Below are 19,867 nucleotides of genomic sequence, written 5' to 3' on the forward strand. Positions count from 1 at the left end.
AGACTGTTATTCACACTATTCTAAAGGTGAAATTGAAGTGGAGAGAAAGAGACTAATTTTAGTGGAGTGACTCTTGGAGAGCTACATGAAGGAGGTGCAACGGGACCCAAATGTTGAGTGCAAAGTAGGACTTTGACAGTGAAGATGAGCAAAAGGGCATTACGCTGGGGAGTTGTCCAGGGTGACTAGACCCCAGGGCAGTGATTATTGGAATCACCTGGGCTGCTTCAACATCCAGATTCCAGGTCCTTCCCCCGGAAGTTGTGTTTCAACAAACCTGGAGACCGGATCTCCTAAGGTCCCAGGTAGGCGTTTTCAACAAACTGGAGACCGGATCTCCTAAGGTCCCAGGTAGGCGTTTTCAACAAACCTGGAAACCGGATCTCCTAAGGTCCCCTGCAGGCGTAATATGCAGGCACCTTCGGCAGCCGTTAGCCCTGCGCTGACAGGGAGGCGCCTGGTTAGGCAGGGGTGGCGCTGTCCCGTGAACTGATCGTGACGGCCAGGCTGGGGTTGGATTTTACTCTGCACGTCACTGATAAATGCCCTAACTACTGTGGAGAAAAGGAGTAAAGCTGATTATATCTGCGTTTAGAAAGATTTCCTCGGCAGCTGCGTATCTCTTCTGGAGACTCCAGCAGAGGGCAGGGAGCGAGAGGAAGGCGTCCAGGCGAGGGATGGTAAGAATTCGAATTGATTCAGTAAAACAGAAGTGAAAAGAAAGAAGAGTGCAGGGCTTCCCTGGTGGCGCAGTGGTTGAGAGTCCGCCTGCCGATGCAGGGGACACGGGTTCGTGTCCTGGTCTGGGAAGATCCCACATGCCGCGGAGTGGCTGGGCCCGTGAGCCATGGCCACTGAGCCTGCGCGTCCGGAGCCTGTGCTCCGCAACGGGAGAGGCCACAACGGTGAGAGGCCCGCGTACCGCAAAAAAAAAAAAAAAAAAGAAAGAAAGAGTGCAAAGAGAGAATCTTCAGAATTTGCACACTAATTGGCCGTGGGACTTGATGGGGAGGGGTTTGTCAAAGCAACTCCAAGATGTCAAGATTGGCCGGTCCCAGTCATGAATCCTTGGTGAGCAGGGAGTGGGGAGCAGGCTTGGGAGATGTGAGTAGGCAGTAGACGTTGAATTTGAACATGGGCACAGGCGACCATGAACCATCCCTATGGAGATGTCCCCCATGGAGATGGTTTAACGTGAGCCTGAAGTTTCAGAGAAAGATCTGGGCAGAAATAAAGACGTGGACTCATGATGGAATGGAGGGCAGCTGGGGCAGCCCTGGGCAACAGCAGGACTTTCGGGGAGAACAGGAGGAACTGAGGCCAGAACGGGCTGGGCAGGTGGTAGGAGACGTGGGTGTACCAGGCAGTTGGGCTCTGCAGGGGGGGCGGAAGGAGGAGCTTCAGGAAGAGGGTAATCAATGTGCCTGAGCACCAAAGGGTCTCAGAGGCTGAGAATCAGAACCAGACTGTCGGATTTCATCAGAGCAGTTTCCAGGAGAGGACAAAACCTCCAAATGCAAGGGGTTGGCAGGGACTGGGGGGTGAGGAAGGAGAGACTGGGAGTGTGGTCCATCCTCTCAGGAGATGCTTGTCAGTGCGAATAGGTGACCACATCAACCCGGCACACTCGTTGATCTGAGCCAAGAGGTAGCAAATGCTACTCCTGTTCCTTCCTTGCAAATTGGAGTGCCCCCTCCCCTGAGGTGGGTCATCCTTCAAGGCTCAGCCTAGGCACTCCTCCTCTGGGTGGCTCTGCAAATGTCTACAGCGGAAAGGTGCACCTTCATTTAAGTGTCTGCAGCCTTTGCCCGTCCACGTGGCCTGTGGCTCTTCCATCTCTGTGTGGCTCTTCTTTGTGTTATTTCTCCTGCCAGCCTTGGGGCTCTGGGGGAACGCAAACAACTTGGGGTTCTGCCCCATACCTGGAGGAGCTCCGCAGACTTGGAAGGGATGGATGAATGAACGAGTGAATGAATGATTGTGCTTGTGAGCCGAAGAACTTGACTTTGAGGAGGGCAAAGAGCACCCTGCTCCTCCCCAGGTCACAGGCCTGCTCCTGGGCCAGAAACTCCAGAGACTCCCCGTAGTTCTGGAGCCTTAGAAGGTTAGAGCTGTTTCAGTTGAAATCTTGGCTTAAATGTTTACAGAACTGGAATATTTACATGGCTTGATTCAAGGAAATGCTGAAGACAGGAACAGTGGTTATTAATAAATCATAACAACAACGATTTTCCTTTCAAGATGCTCTATGGGCCTTATGAGTAATATCTGTGTGATTGACCGGCTGGGGGACAATCTGGGCTGGCTGGGCAGCCTAAGTAGCATCTGCAGGAAGCGCCTCCCTGGTGAACTGAGGGGAGCAGGGGCTGGCCTCTCCTCTCCTCCACTGGAGCCCTGCTTCTGTCAAGGAGAGTTGATTCTGCAAATCAACTATACTTCAATTTAAAATAAAAGAGTGAGCCAAAGTAGCCCATGATGTTTGACAACCATGTCTTACATCCGTTACCTGCCTGGTGTGGTGATGAGAGCCACAAGTGCAGAACTAGATAAGACGTCATGTCCTCCCATCCCTACCCCTCAGTCTAGAGGGGCAGAAAGGCAACCACACAGATTAATAAATACCAGCCATGGACCACATGTCCTGGTGGAGGAGGGAAGGACTATCTGGAAGAGATCAGAAGGAAGGTTCTGTAGAGTTGGACCTTGAAGGATAGATAGGAGCTCACCATGCAGCCAAGCCAGAAATTGAGTAGGAAAAGGATGGAAGAAACAACTGTGGGTTGCAGGGACCGCGCGTTCCAATCATAAGTTAGGATCTGTGGTCTAAGAATTGTAAGTGTGATTACATTTGGACTCAGAGTTGTTCCTCCAAAGTTCAGGATGGCCCCTCCTAGCGACCACTGCAGCAGTATCCTTGATACTGGCCAGAGAGAGGAGAGAAGCTTTCCCCAGGACAGAGGGGAGAGCGAGGGGAAGGGGTAGGGGAGGCATGGGAGGGGCAAGAACTCAGTCACTGTGAAGGGCAGTACCAACCCTGGCAGAGCGCTGCTCAGTGGTATCTGCGGAGCAGGAGTGCTCGAGGCGCTCGGTGGCTCTAGGTAGGAGGGACGGCCCCTTCACCCTGCCAGGGAGCCGTCGACAAGTCACAGCAAGCAACTGTCGCAGAGGCCCTGCTGTGCAGGCCCAGCTGCCAGGATGATCCCAGGGAAGCAGCAAGGTGGTTTGCCAGGTGGGATGGGGGTTCTGGGCAATGGTGCTGAGATCTGATGCTGCCAGGGGAGAGGTGCCACGCAGGTACCAGGGGGGGAGTCTGCTGGGGCCAGCTCCCTCGGGGCCTGAGTGACAGGAACCTGCTAGAATGTGAGCTCTAGCAGGATCCAGATGTTTATGTTTCTTATTTTTCTTGTTTCTTACTGCTTTTTCCCCAGCACCTATAACAGTGATTGGTACATAGTAGGTACTAATAAATAGTTGCTGAATGAATGAATGAGTCATTGAACAAATGGAAAGCTGGATGGATGGATGGGTGCATGGAGGCATGGATGGATGAACAGACCTGGGGGAAGGCAGAATCTTGGATCCCAGAGACAAAGCAGAAACTAATCAGGCAGGCTGTGCACTCCCCTAGGTGGATGACCTTGGGCTGCGGTGCTGAGGGGTCCCAACCCATGTCCCTTTGAACCCAAGGGGGAGATAGGCCAAGCATGATCATGCCCTACTGGCCGAAGCTCCCATACTCTGGTCACCGGGCAGCTGGGATGCCAGGGTGGGGCAAGGACTGACCCCTGGCCTGCCATCCTTCGTGCTCACTGTGTGTGTGCTTGGCTTCCAGCCCGCTCCAAAAGCCTGGTGATGGGGGAGCAGAGCCGGAGCCCTGGGCAGCCACCCTGCCCCCGCAGGCTGGGCCCCGTCCTGAAGGCGGGCTGGCTGAAGAAGCAGAGGAGCATAATGAAGAACTGGCAGCAACGCTGGTTCGTACTGCGTGGGGATCAGCTCTTCTACTACAAGGACAAAGATGAGAGCAAGCCCCAGGTGAGGAGCGTGCGTCCTGTGTCCAGCGGGCATCACAGCGGGGCTCCAGGCGGGGGTGGGCGGGCGTGTTTCACTACGTCCAGGAGAGGGGAGAAGGCAGAGAGTGACCCTCCCGTCAGCACCTCCACCCCTCAAGCACCAAGCCCCTGACTCCACTCAGCATGACATTTCAATGGGATTTCCAAAGTGAGCTTTATCCCCTGCTACCACGTTCCGGGTATCACACCTTGTTTCACTGTGACACATCCACAGCTTCAGTGATGGAAATGTTTCCTTATAATGGTGATAGAGAACATCCGTCCATGGCTTAAAAATACAACTCTTCCTCATGTCCTTTTCAGCCTCTTAGTGCTTCCAAGGAGGACACAGGTGCACACATTCCATTCCTTCCATTATGCAGGGAAACGGGCGCCCAGACAAATCTAACGTCATACTGAATTCTGGCTCGTGGTGAAACCCCTGTGCCAGAGGCCTCTGCCTCTCAGGGGCCTGTAAGGCACTGTAAGCTCCACCTCAGGCGCTTAACACGTCTGCCTTTCTACCCAGTTCCACTAAGTTCGCTCACTCAGAGCAGTCGGTGGCCTCCTCCGCCATGGTGCAGCCTGGTCACAGTTGCCCTGTGCAGACATCATAACCGAGCGCTCTGCATGCTGCCGGCCATGGTGGCTGGGCTTGCGGAGCTTGGGCAAGCTAACCCTTGTTATGGGATTCAGACAGAGAAAGGATGTCTGGGAGCTACCCTCGCTTCTCTTGGGGAAAATGGGGAAGGGAACTTGAAGGACTTCTTCCAAAGGTGGCTCCTAGTCATTGATCCAAGTTGGAAAGAAAAGAGAGATCCCCTTGTTTGGGGTCAGGGGTCACAGAGCTTTGCAGGGCTGTAGCCTGTGCACATCCAGCAGTTCCACGGTGTGCTCGGGGGCCTGGGGGGCTGGGAGGGGGCTCTGTGATGGGCAAGGTGGAAGGAGGTAGCTGGGCACAGCACGGTATCACGTCGTCAACACAGCGAGAAAATGACCCTGTCACTCCTCTTCCAAATTTTCTGAGTATGAAGAAGGAATTGTCCTATCTTTAGCACTTCTCCAATACTTGGGACCCTCCCTTAAAAACATGGGACTCTGGGGGTGGGAAGGAGCAGGCCTCATCTCAGAGACCTCAGTGGCACTAGTCACCAGCTGCAAGTAAATAACTTTCTGTCTTCACTGTATTTATTCTAGTGGTTAACTTTTGTTTATGGAAAGCCATACTGGTTTCCATTCTTGAGAGTCATAGCATGTTTTTGTTTCTAAAATATATCTAAGTTAAAAACAAAAAGTGTTGCACAGCAGTGTGAGTGTACTTAATGCTACTGAACTGTACACTTAAAAATCATTGAAATGGAAAATTACATGTTATGTACATTTTAACACACACACAAACAAGTGAGACTGCTTGAGGAAAAGTTTTACATCAATACCAGTAGAGATGAGAGGTGAGGATGACAAGACTCATGAAGGTGGATCGAAGCTAAAGTTTAGGGAACTCTGATCCTGTCCAGCCTCCCAGGCTTTATAAGGAAGGAATAGAACTCCCAGAGAGGTGGAGTGGAACAAACAGGAACTTTGAATTTGATCTGAATTAGGTCAGTCATGCTAGCTAAATAACTTGGTAGAAGTCACTTAATTTTTTTTTTACTTTCAGTTTCATGATTACTAAAATGGAGACATTATTACCTACCTCATGCACTAAGAATTAGATTGTAGAACATATACGCGACGGAGCGCAGATCCTAGCACCTGGGATACTTCAGTCTGGGTACCCTCACGCTCCCTCAGCCCTGCCCCTCAGCCTGCTCCCCAGATCAGGAGCCACACCTCTGGCTTGCCCACTGCCATCTTCCTTCTGGCTTCTGTGTTTTGTGTTGAAGACCAGCCTTGGCCCTTCAGTGGCCTCTTGGCTTTCCTGGCTGTCCTTTTGGTGACATGTCACTCTGATGATGGTGATCAAAGTTGCCACAGTCCCTAGCACCTCAGAGCCCTGCCTATGGCCCCTACTGTCATCCCCCTCCTGGCCCGCCCATAGCACCATCTCCTGGGAGAAATGCATTATAATGTTGGGTGAACCCAGTGGACTAAAGTAACAGACTGAGGTCACCAGCCTACGTGTGAACCCCTGCCCCAGGCTTCCCCACGTATTCTTCACGGTGAGTCTCAGGTGGCCCTCACCTGTCACTGCAGCTCCAGAAGGAACCTCCATCCCCCAGATTTTCCAGACTGGACATTCTTCTCCCTCACCTGCCACCTTCTCCAGACATCAATGGCTTCTGGTGGAAATAGCTAATTGAATGGAAGTAATGACATCCCCAGTCACCAGCCTGGGCAAAGGAGGAGCCCTGGGGCCTGACCCAAGCTAAACCAGCGCAGTCGTCACCAGGGAGCCATTGGATCCCTGATAGGAGCCAGCGTCTCCAACAGATGCCAGCATCATGCCCAGGGCTCCTCTTTTGGCCTCTCCGGGTCTCTGCCACATCCTCATGGGGGATTATTCTTTTCCATTATCCCCCCTCCCCAGCAAAGCCTGACTGCTCTGGCAGCCCTGTTGCTCAGGTTCCCAATCTCAAGGAGACTCTTGGTCAAATTTGACTCATTTATCTTTACAGTATGACCTCAAACCTACATGCCTGCTGGCAGAATAACCCTCAGATTTCCATTTAATTGCATGAACTACATGTAATGGACTAATTCTCAATATCTGGTTCCTGGAAAAATGGGCCCTGCTCACTGTTTACGGTGATAGAAGTGCCCAGGCAGTGAGCTCCCTCCTAACAGATGGCCTGTCATCTGTCCAGCAGATGTAATTGTGGAGAGGAGGGATGTCCAGCTACCCTTGATGCTGCCCAGAGCGCATACACGTGATAAGGATCACTCCCAGCCCATATTCTTGTTCTCTCTCCAAAGTCCTAGCTCTTCCCTTCTCCCCTTCTCGCATGAAGGTCAGCAGAGGACGTAGAGCACAGAGACGGGGAAAATTCAAGATGGTGGAAGAATTGGCTCAGATGGAAACTCAGATAGAAAGACTAGGCAAAGGTGCTTTAAAACAGAACCTGAAAGTGTGGCCCTGTCCCTCCAGCTTTTCCCAACACATGTCCCTAATAGTTTCCAGCAGACAGATCCTACAGTTTTACTAATAAAAGATTCCAGGTTTTTTCTTCTTAAATACTTTTAGCTTCTGCGAAATGTTTCTTGCACCATGAAAACTCCTGCCACATTCTTTCTTGATCAGCCTGGTCTGTTTCCACTGTTTGAGGATTCACTTTAAGTCTAGTTATCCCACTCCTTCACTGTGGGTTTCTTGGCTTTGAATAGAAATGGAATAGAATAGAAATGGAAAGTACAACTTCCAAAACGTGAGATGGAAAGAATGTAACAAATTAAATGTGATCATTTCAACAAATGGGCAGAAAATGGAGGGGAGGAAAAAACAAAAGAAAAAGGTAAATAGAAAACAAAAAAGTAAATAAATAAGATAGCAAGGAATAGGAAGAAACCTTTCAGTTGTCATAATAAATGTGAATAGGTCAGATTCATCTGTCTCTTAAAAGACAAAGTGGAAGTCTGGCTTAAAAAAGAGAAAGTAATAAAAAGGTTGAAAAACAAAACAATGGGAAAAACGTAAGCCAGCACATGCAAGCAAAAAGAAAGCAGATTTAGGAATATCAAAATCAAATAGAATAGAATTCAAGGTGATAGGAACAAAAGGGAACAAAAGAAACATTTCATTATAATATAAATAACCTACTGAGAAAATAGAGCAGCTGTGAACTTTTATGTTCTTAATGACATAGCTTTGAAGGATACCTAAACAAAGAAAAAGAATTCTCATTGTTCTCCATTTTTAAAAAAAAAATGAAATTATAGAGACACATTCACTGACAATAGTGCAAAAGAAAAAAAAAGACTTAGAGATTAAGAACAAAATGACAGTGAGTGAGGGTATATATGCAAGAGAGAGAGAAATCTATACACGTGGAAATAAAACACACACGTACTTCATAACACCTCCTAAGTTAATAAGAAAGTCAAAACTTAAATTCAAACTTCTAGTCAAGGATGACAGAGTTAAAAACCCCAAAATTCCAATAAAGAGCACTAAAAGTGTGCTTGTGAAGGTCTGGACACACCTAGATGGAGAGGGCAGGAGGGAGACAGCAGCATTCTGGATGCTGGACAGCAGGTGGGTGGGAGGTAGCTGATCAGCAAACCCCAGAGAGCTAAATTCCAAGCCAGCACCACAGAGAGCACAAAAATCCGTTGGGTTTGCAAATCCCCTCACCGCCCAGCAAAGGCTCAGACATTGGCAGGACCAGTTATCTCTGGAAATGAGGGCAAAAGAAGAGCTCCAAACAGGAGTTCTGATTGAAAGTCAGTTTAAAAAGCAGTTAAGAGGGTTCCCTTTTCACCACACCCTTTCCAGCATTTATTGTTTCTAGATTTTTTGATAATGGCCATTCTGACTGACGTGAGGTGATATTGTAGTTTTGATTTGCATTTCTCTAATAATTGGTGATGTTGAGCATCTTTTCATGTGCCTCTTGGCCATCTGTATGTCTTCCTTGGTGAAATGTCTATTTAAGTGGTCCACCCATTTTTTAACTGGATTGTTTGTTTTTTTGACATTGAGCTCCATGAGCTCTTTGTATATTTTGGAGATTAATCCTTTGTCTGTTGTGTCATTTGCACATATTTTCTCCCATTCTGAGGGTTGTCTTTTTCTCTTGTTTATGGTTTCCTTTGCTGTGCAAAAGCTTTGAAGTTTAATTAAATCCCATATGCTAATGCATATATATGGAATCTAAAAAAAAAAAAATGGTACTGATGAACACAGTTGCAGGGCAAGAATAAAGAGGTAGACATAGAAAATGGACTTGAGGACATGGGGTGGGAGGGCGAAGCTGGGGCGAAGTGAGAGTAGCAACGACATATATACACTACCGAATGTAAAATAGTTGGCTGGTGGGAAGCAGCAGCACAGCACAGGGAGATCAGCTTCGTGCTTTGCGATGACCTAGAGCGGTGGGATAGGGAGGATGGGAGGGAGGCTCAAGAGGGAGGGTGTATGGGGACATGTGTATGCATTCGGCTGATGTGCTTTGTTGTGCAACAGAAACTAACACAGTATTGTGAAGCAATTATACTCCAATAAAGATCTATTAAAAAAAAAAAGCAATTAGGTCCCAGATCTCCCGAACCACCTTGTGCAAAGCTGTGACTGCCCTCCCTCATTAGGGCGTAACACTTGGAAGGAAGCTGAGGACGCTGCCCCGTCATTGGGGGTGGGGGGGCGGGTACCTCACTAGAACAGGAGGCTTAGAGGGAGGTGGGCATCATATCAGTTCCTTAGCTCTCCCAGTCTTTATCCCACACTTGGCTGCCAGATCTCAGCAGTCAGGAATAGCCCTCAGGAAGGAAATGAAGAATTTTCACTGGAGAATGTGACAGGCCAAGAAGAAAAACACAAAATATACTGACAGGAGGGGTCCCCCATGAAACAGGCCAGGCAGATCTCTCTCTCTGTAAACATTCACCGCCCGCCCCCATACAATTTCCAATCAGCTGCTTAGAGAACTGTAACTAGTAGGAGTAAAGAACCTTGGGTCACTAGAAGGTCACTAGAAGGTCACTAGAAGGTCACTGGAAGGTGACTGGAAGAATTCACCCAAAGTGAATTCTTTCACTTAAGGAAAGAATTGCATATGAAGGCCAGACGAACACAGGAAAGGGGGAAAAAAACAACTTGGAGGCAATAAAAACTGTGCAGGGGGGAGAAAACTTTTAAATAAAACTGTCTTTAACATCCTCAGAGAGAGACTATAAAAATGGACAGTCAGAGCACAAACCAGCTCCCAGAATTCAGAAATAAAATACCAGAAACAAAAACTCAAATGAAGGGCTGGATGAAAATCTTAACATAATCTCCCGGGAAGAAGAACAACGGAGAGGAAAAGAGGAGAGACAACTCAGTGTCTGAGAAGAAGTTCTAGAAAGAGAGATGAAAGTCCTCCTTAGAAAAAATATTCAGTTAAATTAAATTTCCTAGGATGGGAGTATAAACAGTGAATGCTGACTGATATAACCAAAGTTACTGTGGAGGTTCAGGAAGTCACATAGGGAGGGGCGGCAGGGAGGGCAGTGAAATAAAGCAAAATCTCAAACTGCCATGCTGGGAATTCCATAGATAATGCCTAAAATTTTAAATCAAGACATGGTAGTGTAAAGATCTTATTTAGAAATAAACATAAGAAAAGAAAAAAAAAAACCTCACCTAAAAGAGCTGAAAGTGGTGACTAAGATTTGGGCAGTAGTAGAAGAGGAAGAAATTGCTGCTTATAACAAGCCTTGTAGAGCTATTTGATTCTCTAAACTGTGTTTAGATATAACTGTCACTAAAAAAAATAAGTGAAATAAAGCTAAAATAGTTTAATTTGGGGATTTTCAGAATATAGCTACTACAAACCAAAGCTATAGGGTAAGGCTTTGGGGAGAAAATGGACAATGAGGTGATGATCAAAAAACTTGATATTTATCTGTATTACAGTTGGCCCTTCATATCCATGGGCTCCACAGCCATGAATTCAACCAGGCTTAAAACTATTCAGAAAAAAAAATAAATTTCCAGAAAGTTCCAAAAAGCAATACTTGAATTTGCTGTACACCGCAACTATTTTACTTAGCATTGACATTGTATTAGGTATTATAAGTAATCTAGCGATGCTTTAAAGTATATGGGAAGATATGCTTAGGTTATATGCAATTACAAGCATTTTATATAAGGGACTTGAGAATCCGAGGTTTTGGGTAACTTCATGGGGGAGCACTATAGGAGCCCTTCCCCACCAGTACTGAGGGGTGATTGTCTTTTCATTTCTCACAATGAGACTATATTTACTTATGTCCATATTTTAAAATATTTTAAGTTAAACAAGGAAAGAAAAACTAAAAGCAGAAAAGGAAGGCAACAGGGACACAGCCCTAGAGAGTTCTCTTCAGGTAACCAGAAAGGGGAGCAGACAAAGAGCTCCCTCTTCCAGACAGAGTCGCCAAGCCCAGCTGGTCTCTGCAGAGCTGGCCTTGGCACACTGGAGGTGCTCAGAAATTGTGTAACTTCATGTGTGGAGGTGGGCTATATCAGGCAGCTCATGCCCAGGGTGGAGCGCAGGGCCTCTGAAGCAGAAGTGTGAGGGTCATCGTGTTGTCAGGAACCCAGACTGCACACGTGGTACCAGAAGCTGGATGTGGATGGCTCGGGTGCCACACTCAGAAGCTGGGTCCTGGCAGCACTGGGGGGCTGTGAGGTTTGGGAGCTCAGACTTAGCCTTCCTCACTCCGAGAGGAAAGTCATCCACGGCAGCACAGGCAGGGAATGTCAAGGTGCCAGGCTGGAGGCAGAAAGACCATCCAAATGGGGCTGTTGTCCTGACAGCCGGTGTGGCCTAGAAGACCGCCAGGTGCTGGAACAAGGGGCTGGGGAGCCTTGACAGCAGCAGGGGACAAAGTGTGGGAGCTGACGCCTGCATCCCTGGGTAGCAGAGTCTCAAATCTACGCCCATGTGGCCGATGCAGCTGTAGGTTCTAGCAGAGGCAATTTAAAAATCACTTTGAGAGCAGACTGGGTTTTGTTTTGTTTTGTTTTCCAGGAGCGTAAGTAATGGGAGTGGGAGAGAAGATTGATTTAAAGTTTCATTTAATTTAGAGTAAAAGGTTGGAATTGGGAGGAGGAGAGACAAGATGGATGGGAAAGCAGATGCACTTCTAGGGGAGAACGTTAATATGGGGCAATCAGAAACCAGCAGTCTTTAAGAAAGAGGAAACCTCAGGGGAGGAAAGAGAGGCCATCTGACTCCAGAACTTGAAGGTCACAGGGAATGTTCCAGCAGGCCGCCAATCACCCCTTTCCTCCTTCCTTTGTTTACCAAGCTTGAATGTCAAAGACAAAAACGGTGCTGTCATGAGCTGGCTCCTTGGGTCCTGGCTCCTGAGGAAGGTGCCTGGGTTGTCTCCATGTTCCGGATGAGGGAATTTGGGGGCTGGCATCAGGCCTAGGTTAGTGGGTGTGTTACCATAGCGCCTGAAGTCTTTGCTTAATGTCTGCCCATGGAACCTCACAGCTTTGTCTAGTAAGACTCTACCCACCAGGGCCCTTATCTCAGCTCTATCTGGGGGCATAATTAAGATGCTGTCAGGCTGGTCTGAGCCGGTCCATGCTCACAGCAAGTCACAGAGCAGCCCATGTGTCAGATGCTTTTTCACATCTAGACATTGTAAATTCGACTCAGCTGGAGTTGATTCAGCAGACACTAACTGAGCATCCTTCATCGGTTGTAAACTGTTACTCAAACCAGCCTAGAGGTCATTATTGTTATTGTTGTTGTTACCATTGTTGCTGTTGTTGACATTGCTACCGTTAATTTATAACACTTCCTTAGTTATATGTTTCCTCCCTTCTAGTCTGTACACTTCATTCACGCAGGGCCTCAGTCTATCTCATTACTTATCTTTTCCTACCACCCAGCACAGTGCCTGACACATAACTGATATGTAGTAACATTTGATACTTACATGAATAATTGAATGAATGAATGAGTGAATGAATGAAGAAATGAGTAAATTGACTGAATGAGTGAACACTGATCCAGCCTGTGTTAGATCCTTGGTGGGAAAATATTTCATTGTTTTTGTAAAGTGCTTGAAAAGTGACAAGGAGCTTATTGGACTGCCTTCCCCTATTAGTCTGTAAGCTCATCAGGGTCGGGATTTCGTTTGTTTTGTTTACCCTGTATCCTGATTGTCCAGAACAGTGCCTGACACCTAGTAGAAGCTCAATAAATCCTTTTTATTTTATTTTTTATTTATTTTATTTATTTATTTATTTTGCGGTACACGGGCCTCTCACTGTTGTGGCCTCTCCCGCTGCGGAGCACAGGCTCCGGACGCGCAGGCTCAGCGGCCATGGCTCACGGGCCCAGCCGCTCCGCGGCATGTGGGATCTTCCCGGACCGGGGCACGAACCCGTGTCCCCTGCATCGGCAGGCGGACTCTCAACCACTGCACCACCAGGGAAGCCCTAAAGCCTTTTTAAATAAACATTCATAATTTCCATTGAGCCTCACAGCAACCTTAACAGGGCAGATACAATTCATTTCCATCGTATAGGTGGGGAAAATGATGTTCAGAAGGGTGGAATGGAAGCTTGCGTACTATGGAAAGAAAATAATATTTGGAATCAGAGAACCTGGGTTCAAATCCCGTTTATACCACCTACAGGTTGTAGATTTAGGTAGATCATTGAAGACCCTCTTGCTCCCACATTTGGTGTGTTGTTCTGAGGCTGCCCTGAGAGTTGGACAAATGGCAGCTGGCGGCAGTGGTGGTGTCAATGCTGCCTAAATACTCAGGGACAAGATTCCTGTAATTCTTAGAATGGGATCTAAGATAGAAGTCCTCCAAGAAGGCTTCTAAAATGACATGTGAAAAGCAGGTGACAGAGCCTGGAAGCGGGGATTGCCTGAACCCGTGAGGCTCCCTGAGAGCAACCCTATGTTGCCTTTTCCAATTAAGAGTCCAGGCTGTACCTCAGCAAGTCATTTTACTGAATCCTGCATGACAGAGAATGACAGATTTCCGAATTTTGGCTTCACTGCTTACTAGCTAGTTACCAGAGAAGGTATTTCCCTTTCTGAGCCTCACTTTTCTTTTTGTGAGATGGGAATAACCACACCCACTATATAGGGCTGCTGTCAGGGTAAGATTAAACATATTGGAAACAGCCTAGTGTCGGCCTTCTCTCCTCGGTGGAACTGTACACAGTAAAGGGTTAGCAGCCATCCAGCTCAGTCAAGCAAGAGAAGTCCCGTGGCATGCGGCACGGCCTGATCTCAGCTCTGCCTTACTTCATGGGTTTAAATCTAAATAAAAGCTAACACTTACATGCATACGAACCAAGCACGATCCTGAGTGCTTGGCATGTATTGACTTAATTCTCACAGCAACTCTACAAGGCACCTGCTAGATAGTCTCCAAGGATAGCTGTCCCTATTCCTCCCCTGCCTATGCACACACCACTCCTCCCAACAAGAAGTGGAGTCTCCTTCCTCTCTTCTGCATCTGAGCTGCCCTAGTGATTACTTGACCGATAGAATGAGGCAGAAGTGATGCCATGCAAGTTCTAGGTTCGGTCCTTGAGACACCAAGCCGTTTCTGCTTTTGCTCTGGGAAGCCACTGCCATGCTCTCAGGGTGCTTGAGTGGACCACAGAATTATGAGGAGACGGACCACATGGCCCAGACAGACAAGTAGGGCATCCTTGGACCTTCTGCCCCATTCCAACCGCCAGCAACCAGGATGAGGGGTCTGAACTCCTGCCCATATGAGGGACAAACTGAATAAGAAATTTGAAGAGAAATCGTGGAAAGGGCGCTAGATCAGGCACTGCATCCTTATGCGAACAAGACTATATTTATTCTGTGAACCTCCAGAAGCTATAGCCCGGATAAATAGAATTGCACGGAGGCCACTGTGCCCTCCATATAGGAAAGATACTTTGTTCCCATGGAGTGGTCTGCTGGGCAGGGGTGAGCTCCAGTCCCTGGTGCTGGGCAAGCTGAGGCCAGACCAGCACTTGACTAAGAAGCTTGGAGGAGAGCCTGTCGCTGGGTAGGAAGGTGGCCACAGCTGATCTCCAAGTGCCCTTTCAACTCTCAGAGCCAGGAGGTCAGTGGAGACCTTATAAGGCAAGGAGGAATGGAGGGACAATACCTAGAGTCAGCCAAACCATAGAGGTTTTCAGAAGTTCCATCCTGGATGAGTAAGAAAGAGAAGCAGGCAAGCTGTGGGGGTCTGGCCAGAGCAGGGGGATTTCCCAGAATTCCTGTGGCTGATGTCACTCCTGGTCATTGGTGGCCATTTAGTGCCAAGCTTAATGGTGGCTCCTAGCAAAGATCTTGCAGAGACACAATTGGCGGCAAGAGAGCTGATGTGTACAGACCTTGGTGCAGTGGGGCCTTTGCAGCTGGCATCTCTACCAGTCACATCTGGCCTCGTGAACTTGCCCCTGACTCCCTGAGAGGTCCAGGAGAGCCTGATTTCACTTCCTCCTTCATACTTTCCACCCGCACATCTCTGTGCACAGAAGAACAAGGGCTTGGTTACCTCCATAGCAGCTCCCATAGATCTTGGCACAGCAAACTCCAGTTGATCAAGTTGTGCTCAGAGGAACATGCGTGAGTGAGAGGGAAGGACACTGAAGCATCAGACGAGCCCTGCTCGCCGCCTCAGGATAGCTCAGTAGCTATTGAGCAAACGTCCTCCACAGGGCGGTAGGGATAACCATGAGCTAACTGGGAACTGATATTAACGTTGCCATTAGCACCCCAGAAAAAAATTAAACAGTAAATGTTTTCTTGTTTTAAATGTCCTTGGGGGTAACTTCAAATGCTGCTTTTGTGAAGAAATACTCACTGGAGTTTTATTTAAAAAAAAAGAGTTATCATTTATTTAGGTTCAAATGTCAGAATGCGTGGCTTTTTCTTAAGGGATACTTTACATTTATGTAGCTATTTGAGAAATGTAACTCCCCTCTACTAACAGATCAAAATGAAAATTCTCATCAAATAGTTATTTTAAATGAAACAGAAATGTATTTAGTAAATTCAAAATTGGCGGCAGCAGCCAACTCGTTTTTAAACAATTTTTAAACAAATTTTAAAGCAATTTTTTTCTGCATCTGACCTGTCAAGGAAAAACATAAGATGGAAGTAATCATCCAAAAATATGAGTTTTCAAGCTTGTCTTGCACCATATACCAGTGGTTCTGAAAGCGACTGCTGGAATAACAACGTCACAATACCTTATGATTACCTACAACTCATCATTATATGACAAGATTTTGCCACTGTCGTGGTGAAAGAAAACCCAGTTACTAAGAAGCCTGATGACACGCTTGGGAGTATGTAAATCAAGTGCCAAGTGTCTTGGTTGCCCCCGAATTGTTTCGTACTCAGAGTGTCTCTGCCTACAGAATGGATCTTCATCTTATAAAAATGGCTTCTGTGTTTCCTTCAATGTGGCTGCCTGTTCATGGAAATGTAATAAGCTTCTCTCAGGCTCTGCTAATTTAAGTCAGCCACGGATATTCATTTACAGTATTTAAATGTCTTCCACTTAAAATAGATCAATCCTTTGGCTTTCAATTGAACCCAGTTAATTTACAGTAATAGCTGGAAGCCTGGTTGGTAGATGACTCATTTTGTCAATTACTAGGCAAAAAACTGCATCGAATGACATTGAGGCAGCATGGAAAACATATCTTATTCATTGTGTGATGAGCATAACTTACTTTTAATTACATTTGGGACATTCTAGCTCATTCATGCTGCCTAAACACTCAGGGACAAAATTCGAGTACTGAGTTACTGTTTATCAGCAAAATGGAGGTGATCTGGGGGTGCTGCTGTGGGATTGCCGCCTTGCCTGGTCTGCTGAAGGTGATGGGTAGGCTTCCTGAATGATCCTTTGCAGAGGATTGGGATGGGGTGTGCCTTCCTCAGCAGAAGGCAGCACGTGCCCCTCAGCGGCAGTCTGCTCAGCAGGTCAGCCTGGCACAGATCAAAGCAAAAGAGTCTATACTGCGTTTCTCAGACTAACTTGCTCTCAACTAAACAGCATAGCAGTCCTCTCCCAAATCACCATATACCCCAGAGCATAGCACTAGTTGCAGGGCCTGGAGAGCAGTAAGACAGACCAAACCACTTGCAGTCAAGATCATCCAAGGCAAACCCCCCAGACCCGGCATCACCATGTCCCGACTGCATATTCTGGGCAGAAACACACTTCCCAGGGAGTGTGCTCCAAGGCCCAGGCCAGCCTGAGTGGCAGGGGCAGACTGTTCATCATGGGGGAGAAGGCTGGAAGCTGTGCAGCCCCAGAAACATGGCAGAGACAGCCGCGTGGAAGAATAGCCCTGTGGTTCAGTGCTGCAGACGCTGGGCTGTGGAGAGGCAGGGTCCCCCTGGACTCCTCACAGCATGGAGTGGAGGCCACGCAGCACTGCCTACCAAGGGCTCCCAGTTCTGAAGCAGAGGCTTTTCCACACCTGCCATGTGGGCTCCAAAGAGCCAAGGGCAGAGTTAGCATCTAGGTGGGGCAGAAATTGACACCAACATCTGCCTGAGTCTTGGGTCAGAGAACGTACTGGAAAGAAGTGGCTGACCAGTGAAGACTCACTCCCCTATAGGAAGCTCAGAGCACATGGCCTCTGATGGCTGGTTCCCTTCTGAATGCATCAGCCCTCGACGGCAGTTAACCGATGCAGCCACCAAATGGGCATCAGAGGGAGTAGGCTTAGTTCTCCCTGAGCTCCTCCAGCTAGAACACCAGGTATTTTAAGGAGGCAAAGAGACGTACCATTCGGTCCATTGAGCCAAGGAGGAAGGGGGGCATTTTCACACCCCAGGACCTCCCACTGCCCAGCGGAGATCCTTTACAGACTGGGCATTTGGCCAGGGACAGTGGGAGCCATGACCCCTCTCGGACAGTGACCTGTGTCCTTGCTGGGTTTCTTGTGCTCCAGTCCAAAGGGTCAGGCAGGAAGGGGGTTCTCCACAGCCATCGTAGCTGGAGGCCAGAACCCAGACCTTCTGCCATGCCCTGCTCAGAGCTCTGACCATGAGAGCTAGGCAGATCCCAGCAGCCTGTGCCCCCAAGGCTGTATAACAAGTAGATGGGCCTGCCCTCTCATTGCTTTTCCTTCCCAACATCCAGTCAGAGGAGCAAGAGAATAATCATTAATTAAATGGCTTTGCATAGAAATACAGTGTTTCAATAGTACTATGATTTTATTTATTTTTTAAAATAAACTTATTTATTTATTTATGGTGCGTTAGGTCTTCGTTACTGTGCGCGGGCTTTCTCTAGTTGCGGCGAGCGGGAGTTACTCTTCATTGCGGCGCAGGGGTTTCTCTTTGCGGTGGCTTCTCTTGTTGTGGAGCACGGGATCTAGGCGCTCAGGCTTCAGTAATTGTGGCTTGCGGGCTCTAGAACGCAGGCTCAGCAGTTGTGACGCATGGGCTTAGTTGCTCCGCGCCATGTGGGATCTTCCTGGACCAGGGCTTGAACCTGTGTCCCCTGCATTGGCAGGCGGATTCTTAACCGCTGCGCCACCAGGGAAGTCCCAGTACTATGATTTTAAAACTTTTTTATTGGGCCAGGTGAGCAATCTGGGACAAAATTATCTGAAATGTGTTTACTCAAAATAACATCTAGGGCTTCCCTGGTGGCGCAGTGGTTAAGAATCTGCCTGCCAATGCAGGGGACACGGGTTCAAGCCCTGGTCCGGGAAGATCCCCATGCCGCGGAGCAACTGGGCCCGTGCGCCACAACTACTGAGCCCACACACCACAACTACTGAAACCCGCACGCCTAGAGCCTGTGCTCCGCAACAAGAGAAGCCACCACAATGAGAAGCCCGCGTACCGCAATGAAGAGTAGCCCCTGCTCACCGCAACTAGAGAAAGCCCATGCGCAGCAACAAAGACCAAACACAGCCAAAAATAAATAAATAAAAATAAATTTATAAAAAAAAATAAAATGACATCTAATTAGTCAAAATAAACAATGCTGAATATTCCTGAAATCCCAGCACCTAAACAAAATAACAGTTTACCTCTGGCTATGGCAAGTCTGCTGTGGATAAGGTGGCAGCTTCATCTGTTTCTGTGCCTTCTAAGGTTGACACAGTGAGGGAGGGAGGAGAGAAGGATGGAGGTTACATTTCTAAAGGCCCAGGCCCAGAAGTAGATGAAGTCATACCGCCTAGTCCCAGTGGCCAGAGCCCTGTCACCACTAGAGGGTTCAGGAAGCCCCCCTTGTAAGCATTCTGGTCCACTGGTCACAAGCATTCATTCCCCTGTTTCCCTAGAAAGCTACTTGGCACTCCAGCACTGGGCCTATCACAGTGACACAGAGAGGCTAAGACACTAAATCTAGTGAGTGCTGGCTTCACACAGACACTTTGCAACATGGCATGCATCTTTTTCTCATGAACATGATCACAGGCATTAATGACAAGGGCCTGGGGGGTGATTGTATTGGGACCCCTTGCCTGGGTGGAGCCCGAGGTTTCACAGTGCTGGGACCATGGGCACAGCCTCAATCCTATAGCCTCTGGGAGGCTCAGGAATCACTCAGGGAGAGTCAGGCATTCATGATTTGGGGCAGAGCCTAGATCAGAGTCCTGGAGTGGCACAGAACTACTGCAGGGAAAACCAGGACCACTGGAGGAAGACCCACCCACCCTGGAGAGGACATTCCCTCTAAGGTTGGGAGAGACTGTTAACGGTGAGGCTGGAGGGCTGCTGAGGGCTCTGCCCAGACCCCAGGCTTAGTGCCGCAAGTCTGCCCCAGGCCCTGGGTCCCAGGCTCACCCTTGATCCCAGCAGACTTGTATGGGCTCAGGCCCTAGGCTGGGTGGCCTTCCTGGTGAGGGCTTCAGGGCCTGTGGCCATCGGGGGTGGTTCAGGAAGGTGCAGGGAGCTGGTGCTCAGACCCCAAAGCCCCTGCTTTCTGCCAAGCACAGTGCTGTCCCTCCAACACTCTGCCCCAAGGGGCACCCCTCACGGGCTGACAGATTCTATCAGGAGACCAGGTGTAGCCCCGACATGGTGGTGAAGCGGGACGCGGAGACGTGTGGAGCACACCAAGTGCATTTGGAGTGCACAGGAGGCAGCCTCTGGCTGGAATCGGTTGGGAGAATCTTCAGGATGAAGTCCTGAGCAAAGAATGAGGCCAGAGAAGTGACTCATCTCAAC

The 19,867-nt window shown here is 48.3% G+C and overlaps 1 protein-coding gene across 8 annotated transcripts in view; it reads left to right on the plus strand.

Moving 5' to 3' along the window:
• Positions 1-19,867, plus strand: part of ARHGAP22 (Rho GTPase activating protein 22) — a 207,443-nt gene that overhangs the window by 65,875 nt on the left and 121,701 nt on the right. For all 8 annotated transcript variants that reach the window (XM_067710255.1, XM_067710256.1, XM_067710258.1 and 5 more), the window contains one exon: positions 3,833-4,032. In XM_067710255.1, coding sequence (XP_067566356.1) covers positions 3,833-4,032 — 200 coding nt within the window. The remainder of the gene's footprint in view (positions 1-3,832; positions 4,033-19,867) is intronic.

The sequence above is a fragment of the Pseudorca crassidens genome, chromosome 16 (assembly GCF_039906515.1).
Source record: "Pseudorca crassidens isolate mPseCra1 chromosome 16, mPseCra1.hap1, whole genome shotgun sequence".
Lineage (NCBI taxonomy): Eukaryota > Metazoa > Chordata > Mammalia > Artiodactyla > Delphinidae > Pseudorca > Pseudorca crassidens.